Raw genomic sequence first — 8,843 nt, forward strand, 5'->3', positions numbered from 1 at the left:
CGGTAACTGTTTGCACGGCAAAACATGGCTGTGCCTCTGCTGGGCATAAAGGACGCCGGACAAGTAACACAGAGCGCCAGACCCTCAGGGGTCTCGTGCAACATCTGTGCAAACAAGACGCAAGGTTCATAGTAGGAACTGGTCCATCCAAGGCCTACAGCAGCTCAAACTGGATGGGAGAGCGGGGTACAGTGGAGAACTGGGGTAAGGCTTTGGGGCACTGATGCAGGGCCAACTGCTAAAACACCACTCGACCCCAGCGACGGAGGGGAGTGAAAGGCACCTGATGGGCCCTGTATTTCCTGACAGACAAAGGGAAAACTGAAACTTGATCCAAAAAATTACCTTCAAGAATTTAGCAAGTTTTATATAAGTGTTTTGCCTACACACACCACATACATGTCTGGTGCCCACAGAGGTCAGAAGAATGTGTTGGCTCTCCCGGAACCAGAGGTAGGGATGGTTCTGAACCACCATGGGAACTCGGCGGAAAAACAAGCATTTTAACCACTGAGGCACCTCTCCAGCCCCCATTCTCATCATCAGAAATAAGGGAGACACTATTTCTCTAGAAGTCCTATGAAACTACCTGCATGTCAGCGACATTAGGACCTTTTTATGATTACTCGTAATAATTGCTGTCTAATGGTGTGAGTAATATATCCATAGTCTAGCATTCCCCTTCATTTAGACAAGAAATGACTGAACAGACTGTGTAAAGCAACCGAGAAGATCAGTGTGGACTGTAAAACGCTGACAACTGACCCAGGATCTTGGGTGGCTGGGAAGCAGCATGGCTGATAATAGCACTAGAGGCCACCCCTGGGCCTGTGGCTGCAGCGTGGCTTCCTACCTACTGCCCAGAGTCCAGTTTCTAGCTCTACTCACTACATGACTTCTGCCTCAGATATTTCCATGTTAAAAAAGAACAACTATACAGGAAAATAGGGGCCGAGGAAACAGATCAGTGGGTGCAGAGGGCTTGTTCTGCAAGCCTGGGTACACAGTTTCAATCCAGCACCTAAGAAAAACCCAGTGATTTCAGTGTTGGAAGAAGGGTAGAGACAGGGTCTCGGGAGCTTGATGCTCTGCCAATCTGGCCAAAATGCAAACTTCAGGTTCAGTAAGGGGCATAGAAAACAATGTAAGAAGCACACGCAGACTAACAAAAGAAAGGCTCATTGCACACCTGGAAGCCCACAGGGGCAGCACTGCCAGCTGTGCCACACAGAGAAGGGCCAGCTCCCACTGCCTTTCAGGCCCTTCACTTGGTGCCCAGGACAAAAAGAGATAAGAGAAGTGAGGTTGGAAGCTCACCAGCTGCCTAGGCCAAACCACTCCCAAGACCCTGTGTTGTAGGGACTCAGTCAACAGCTTCTGGGGTACTGGCCCACTGGGTGTGGTCTGAGGTGCTCTGTGCACTGGTGAGTGCAGAGAGGAGCATGCTCGCTCTCTTGGGAGGCCAGAGCAGATGCAAGCAGGTTCACACCTCCCTATAGCAGAGCAGCGGGGCGCTACGGTTTCCACCCTGTCCAGTGTCCAGTGAGTCTGTGTGCTTCCTTTGAATCCCATTTCCTTTGTAGCCCCACAATGAAGACAGTTCTGTGACTCTCACAGTGCTTCTCACATTAACCCTATGGAGCTGGAAGCAGACAGCTGGGCAACCCCCATCCCGGAGGCATCTCACTCACCAGGCGGGAGTCAGGGCTCTGACCGCCTGACTGATGGAAGACAGTCAGGGGCTCAGGGTGTGGCAGTGGGCTCTTTTCCTTCTCTCTCTCTTCGCCATTTTGAGAAGATACCATTTCAAGATCCCCAAACTTGTCACTGCACATGCTTGTTGAATAAAAGACAGAGGAAGTCTGCAAGGCAAAGAGCGTGAGAATAGACAGTATTGCGTACTCTTGAAAAATAAAAAATGGGGGCTGGGGAACACCTGAAGCACAAGCATGGGGACCAGAGTTTGGATATCTGGAACTCAGATTTATTGCTGGGTAAGTGTGGCAGCTGACGACGGAGACAGGGGATCCCGGGGCAAGCTGGCTAGTGAGACTAGCCATATCCGTGCACTCTGAGTTTGACTGAGAGAGCCTGCTTCAATGAATAGGAGGAAAAATGATATGCCCATGCACACATACGTGCATATGTCTACCATACACTTACATGATACACAACACGCACATGAAAATTTAAAGATAAACCAAAAGGCGTTTTCTAATGGAAGTCACAGCTAATGATGCCCCGGCCAACCCATCTCTCCAATCTTAGGATGACAAATCATCTCCCTTAACAGATCACAGCCATCTGAGTATTAGTTCCTATAACTTTGAAAATGGGGTGATACCTGCTTCTAAGTGCCTGCAAAGTGCCCCCCCCCCACTTATGGGGTTCACACGACTCCCCTGACCCGCAGAGGGAGGTGTCACATCAACTGCACCCCAGGGCAGGACGTGGACACAGTCAACTCTCCAACATACAGGTTTCCCCCATCAGTCCTCCGAACCCAGGACACCAGGGCATCAGAGGTGACGTCACACTAACTCATGGTCCTCACACCCACGGGGCCCATCTTCCGAGGCAGTGCTCTTAGAGACCCTGGCACTGGAGGTCACAGCCGGCCAGCGCTGTAAAGGCTCCTACCATGTCGTCGTCACTTGGGGAGCTGTCATAGTGCACGGGGTGGTTGGCGTGGACCTGCTTCAGTCTCACCAGGAGGCTCTCTACCAGGTTCTCTCTGTCCTTGAGCTCGATGAACTGGAAGGCCATCTTGCTGCGGATGCTGACAATGATGGGGTTGGGCAGCAGGCTCGTGTCCTCCATCTTCTCAATACTTACTACCTGCAGCAGAGATAGCACACAAGGTACATCAAGAAAGGATCACACCCTTACGCAATATCCCAAGGCAGAAGGCTAAATCACTTGCAAGAAGAGCTCTTGAGCAAAGGCCAGAAAGTGAGCTAGGTACAATACCCAACATCACCACAGGGGGCAGCAGTCCAAGACTCTAGCCACAGGTTAAGTGGCTAAGTAAACTGGTTTGTATAGATAATGAAGGATTAATGAGCCTCCAAAAGGAAATGCCAATGCATGCTATGATGTAGATGAAACCTGAGGGTGTTAACGCTATCTGGAAGACGCTACTCATAAAAAGATAGATATTGGAGCTGGAGAGATGGTTCAGCAGTTAAGAGCATGTGCTGGTCTTGCAGAGGACCCTAGTATGGTTCCTAGCACCTATATCAGGTGGTTCACAACGGCCTGTGATTCCAGCTCCAGGGCAGCTAATGCTCTCTCTTTTGGCCTTGTGGCTGAATGCAAGCAGGTTCATGTGTGCACGTGTGCGCACAAGCACACTTTAAAGTGAAAACAAAAAACAAAAACAAAAAGGGATAAATGCTGTAGGATTCCATTTATTCAACTATCTCGGATAGTCAAATTCACAAGGGGAGGGAGGGAGACCGAGAGGGGCACCAGTGTCTTAGAGGGACAAAGTTTTAAACTGGGGAGATGAAGAAGTGCTGGGGACGATGGTGGAGCTGGTTGTGTGATGGTATGAATGTCGTGGTACCACTCAAATGCACAGCTAACAGTGGTCAAGAGGGTAAGCTACGTTATGCATAGCTCACTAGGAAAAAAAGCAGATGAGGCATGTTCTGGATTTCACTATGTAGCCTTAGCTGGCCTGGAACTCAGTGTGTAAACCAGGCTGGCCTTGCACTCACAGAAATCTGCCTGTCCCTGCCTCCGGAGAGCTAGGCCCACACCTGACCTGGCTTTCTTGGCTGACTGTTCAGAACAAACATGCTAACTGCAGAACAACATGGAGGCCAGAGGCCACTGGGAGAACCATGCAAGGACATACACACAGGCACCAGACTCCAGAGGTTCCCATGTGTCGGGGTCTTGGTGCTGTCATGGCTGGGGTGCCTGAAGCCAAAGGACTGAGCTGTTCACATCTGGACATAAACTACGGTTGTCTCTGATCTCCAGTAAGGTTTATATAACTTTACAGTATGAAGCGACCCAACTCGCACTTAACTTTAAATTTTTAGCTGAAGTTCTACGTAAGTATACATAAGCCAAGGGATTTGCCATTTGGTTCCTGAAGGTGACACTTCTGATAGACAACTTATAGGTTGCTTCTTTCTTGGGGAGGGGGCTAAATGGGGAGAATGCATTTCTAGGAGCTCTTGGGAAAGCTTTAATTACTGGCATGCACTAAATTTAACAGTAGCTCCATCAATGAGGAGGAGGTTAGACTACTCTTTACCCAGCGCTTCTGGGCAAATTTCAGGCTGCTAGAACACCACTAGAAAGAACCACAGCCACGCCAGTAACCAGAGCCACGCTAGCAGCCATCCACGCCAGTAACGGGCAGTTCAGGTCCCCTCACAGCAGCATCTTAGATGCTGAGGTTTCATGCAGTTTCAGCGTGACCCCAAAGGTTCACTAGTTGAAGTTCAGTCCCCAAGAAGCAGTCTTAAGAGGAAGTGGTGCAATTAAGAGTTAAGGCCTAGCTGATGTACTTGGGTCACTAGGGGGCATTTCCCTCAGAAAGGATTAACACAGTTTTCATGAGACCCCAGTTAGTTATCACGAAGTAGGTCACTGCAAACAGCAACAGGACTGGCCATTGCTCTCTGTCTCACCATGTCATGTCTCCAGCCACTGTATCACCATTTGGGGCCCAAACATAGCACCAGACTCTTAGGCGCTAACCTCCTTCTCTACAAGTTTATCTGGCCTTGAGTATTTTGTTTGAGCAACATAAAACAGACTCAAACACTTGGGTTCAAATGGCACAGGGTGCTTCAGGAGCACAAAGCAAGGTAGCAGGGGTGAGCCCCTGGCTCTACCTCTCTCAGTGGGAGCACAACATTACAGCAGCCATCCTCCCGGCTGGCAAAGCAGATGTAGCTGTCAGAGGTGAACATCCGCCCCGCCGTGTGGCAGCGGCTGAAGGGTGTCCAGAGGGAACAGTCTACCACAGCGTGCAGCCTCTCCTTCCTCGGCAGCCTGAAGAAAGCTCGGAAGAACTCATTCTGGGCTCTGGCCTCCAGGTCCCTGGGGAGAGAATGAGGGGAGTGAACGTGAGCTCACAGAGAAAACCTCGACACCCACTGGCCAGCCTGACAGTAAGGACGTGCAGACAGCTGCTGTGTCCCCAGAGCCTCAGTGCTCCACGTTCATAGCCAACCCTCGGAGCAAACACAGCAAGCAGAACACACTGAGTCCACACAGAAATTAATGCCTGAGTTCATGGATAAGGATAAACATTCCCAGGGGCGGGACAGAAGGCCTAGAGGGTAAAAAGCACTGGCTGCTCTTCCAGAGGACTCAGGTTCCATTCCTAAGCACCCAGATGGTGTTCCACACTTTCTAATTCTAGTTCCAGGGAGATCCAAACCCCGCCCACAAGCACAAAGCATACAGGTAAACAGACAGGCATGCAGGCAAAGCACATACACACAAAATAAATGTTTAAAAAGAAATAAGCATGCATTGCTGGTTTGGTTTGGGTAAGAATGGCCATAAAAATTTAAGTATTGGGGTTGGAGAGATGGCTCAGAGGTTAAGAGCACTGACTGTTCTTCCAGAGGACCCTGGTTCAATTCCCAGCGCCCACAGGGCATCTCACAATTGTCTGTAATTTTAGTTTTAGGGGACCTGACTCCCTCACACAGACATACATGCCAATGTACATAAAATAAATTATATGAAAAAGAATTTAAGCATCAGAAAGTCCGATTTCTCTACGTGTTGGCCAGGATGTGGGGAATCAGCCCTCACGCACTGCTGGTGGGCAGGTAAAATGATGTGTTCGTGTAGAAAACCAGCCTTGCAGCTTAAAGAAGACTCACCGTTGATCTAGAACTTCTACTCCTGGGGGTACACAAGCAAGAGACACGTGTACCTGCTAACAAGTCACATGGTGATGGTAACCAAAACATGACCCAAATATCCATCAAGTGAAGAATAAATAAGCTGTGGCACCTGTCCTTTAATGGGATAGCTGCTACTCAGCCACAGACAGGAGGAGGGTCCCGACGCACATGGCAAGGAGGATGAAGCTCAAATACACTGAGTGTGGGCAGACACAGACTATTGCTTGAGTCGGGGCACATGCTGACAGATGCCTTACATCTGGGGGCCAGCCAAATTCCAGCACAGCTATGGTGACAACAGGGACCTGTGTAGTAAGAGCTGGCTCCATGCGAGGACTGTCATCAGCCCACCGTGTCAGGCTGTCCCAGGCACTTGCCTCTCAGATGAAAGGACTCAAGAGTGACATAGGGAAAGACTGTCTTTTTCAGTGAGATAAAAAAAAAAAAAGCCCTAATGTCATAGATGGACAAGCGGACAGCAGTGTGGCAGGGGCTTTGAGGAGAGGATAGGCCAGCATGGCAGAGTAAGGGGCCCTTCTTAGAGGAAGAGGGAGGTGCTGTACCACATGACTGACGGACAGTCTGTAGCATCGTCTTACAAATTTAGGCTCTCTGATTTCTAGCTGGCATCAGGGAAAGGGGGGGCCGTTAGCCTGAGGCCTGAGTGCAGAATCAGCTGGGAGGACAAGAGGCGCTAGAATCTAGAAAAACAAACCATCTAGTGGGAGGGCTTGACAGAAAGTTAGCACAGGGCCTCCCAATGCTTCCTCTATAGAAAGGCCAGCGGACAGCAGTCATGAAGAACACGCACAATACCACAGCAAGCCCAGGTCTGCAGCCGCTGAAGAAGCATCTCTGAGCGTGGACACTGCCCCAAGAGCAGCAGGCTCAGTTCAAAAGTTTGACACCTGTATCAAACTTAGGTTTCATTCCCAAAGCTTCTGGAACATAGAAACTTAAGAAACCTCAAAACTTACAGGCAAAAAATAGATTGCTTTCTCTCCAAATCCAGAATTTGTTTAGTTCAAACTAAATCCATCCCTCCTAGATCAGAGCAATGTTCCAGAACCAGTTTTTTTTTTTTCTCTCTCTCTCTCTCTTCTCCCATCAATCTTCTAGAACAACTTACGGAAAAATTCCACCTGGGGCTCACAGTCTAATCCCCACTCCCTCTGCCACTGTGCTCAGGCTGAGTGACAGGCTAAGCCAGCCTGGCTATGTCTTAGCTTGCACTGGTGGCTCTCTAGTCACGCCCAGTACAGAACACCTGACTGACTGTGACTCGCCATCTGGGTCATGTGGGTCCTATGCTCTCAGCTTGCCTCACCAGGGACTCTTCACTTCAGGGACTCTGGCATGGGTCTTTGGGAAATGCAAGAATCAGCAACACAGGAACAGGCTGAAAGGGCAGATACGGTTTCTCCTTAATGCCTCAGTCCACACGTAAAAGTCCCTTCTTACATTTGCATTCACTCAGAACATAACCAGAATTGTCAAGGCCAGAGCCTGAGTTCCCAAAAACCTTAGTTCAGCCTCCCATCCTGACACACCAACTAAGAAACAAGCGGTGTGGAAAAGCAGAGGAAGATTATTCAGTGTGGCCACACTGCAAAGAGGAGTAGATAAAGGGGTGCAGCAACCCCAAGCCCATCTTCTGAGAATTAACATAAGCTTCTGAGTTAAGGAGAGGGAAGCCTAGCACAGGTTTGCACGAATACACAGTCCTGGTCTAGGCGTGGTCCTGCTGATTACTGCCTCAGTTCCTGTCCTGCAGGGAGCTCTGAAGGAATCACTGTTGCTTGAGGGGACAAGGGGGTTGTCGGGACATGGTTACCACTAGTCCAGAGAGCACCCTCAGTCCTGTGGGTAACGCCCGCATTGTGGAGTGCAGCCTCTACCGTGTGAGGCCACACTGTTCCTGGACTCTAAAGTTCAGAATAACAACCCATCTCTGTGCCTTCAAAGTGGAGAAAAAAAAAAAAATGAAGGCCTGTGTCAGGCTCTCCTCCAGCATGGTCACCGTGGGGGTCCCTTCGCTTTAGCAGAAGTGGCTTCCGAGAGCCTCTGGCAATCATCCACACTGGCCCCAAGAGAGCAGATCAGGCAACATAGGACCCAGAGGTCTCTGCTCTCCAGGAAAAGCTGCCTGCTGTGTGTTCTTCTAGCTGTGCTGCCCTGGAGAAACCCAGAGCTGACCAGCAGACAATCTCAGAGCAGCCCAGTCTGTGGGGTAGAAGATGCCTCTTCTGTGACGGCTAACCTTGTGTGTTAAGTTTAAATTACTGTGCTTAAGAGATCTATAAAACAGAAATGCCTCTGACCCCGTGGTTCTCAACATGGGTGTCAAACAACAGGGATCGCCTAAGACCACCGGAAAACAGATATTTATATTACAATTCACAACAGTTGCAAAATTACAGTTAAGTAGCAATGAAAATAGTGTTACGGTCGAGGGTCACCACAGCATGAAGGACTATGTTAAAGGTCACAGCATTAGGAAGGTTGAGAACCACTGCTCTAACCAGTAATTGCCCCACTCGCCCAAGGACGGGTAACTTCCTGAAACACTGGGGCTATACATGTAAGATAACAAGTCCCGTGTTTTCACTTTTGTGAACAAGCACGGCTGCACTGACTGCCCAGGATGTGCGCTTGCTCACAGGTAGGCAGGAAGTACATCAGGATGTATGCTTGCCCCTGACTGGGTGAAGGCAGGAAGTCTGTAGTCTTGAGGGTTCTGCCTTTATAAGCCCATGACCAGTGTAATTTAGCTACATGTTCTGGGAATCCCAGCTATGGGCCTGGCCAGTATTTAATAAAGCTTGCTTCAAATTTGGCTCAAGAATTGTGGTAGTTAGCCGGGCGGTGGTGGCGCACGCCTTTAATCCCAGCACTTGGGAGGCAGAGGCAGGCGGATGTTTTTGTGAGTTCGAGGCCAGCCTGGTCTACAAGAGCTAG

The 8,843-nt window shown here is 49.6% G+C and overlaps 1 protein-coding gene across 2 annotated transcripts in view; it reads right to left on the reverse strand.

Moving 5' to 3' along the window:
* Tbc1d8 (TBC1 domain family member 8) overlaps positions 1 to 8,843 on the reverse strand; it is a 104,607-nt gene that overhangs the window by 20,023 nt on the left and 75,741 nt on the right. For both annotated transcript variants that reach the window (XM_013351072.2, XM_026785483.1), the window contains exons 6-8: positions 4,857 to 5,064; positions 2,641 to 2,838; positions 1,692 to 1,862 (exon numbers count right to left, since the gene is read on the reverse strand). In XM_013351072.2, the coding sequence (XP_013206526.2) occupies positions 1,692 to 1,862; positions 2,641 to 2,838; positions 4,857 to 5,064 (577 nt within the window). The remainder of the gene's footprint in view (positions 1 to 1,691; positions 1,863 to 2,640; positions 2,839 to 4,856; positions 5,065 to 8,843) is intronic.

This window comes from Microtus ochrogaster, linkage group LG2, assembly GCF_000317375.1.
Source record: "Microtus ochrogaster isolate Prairie Vole_2 linkage group LG2, MicOch1.0, whole genome shotgun sequence".
In the NCBI taxonomy this organism is placed as follows: Eukaryota; Metazoa; Chordata; class Mammalia; order Rodentia; family Cricetidae; genus Microtus; species Microtus ochrogaster.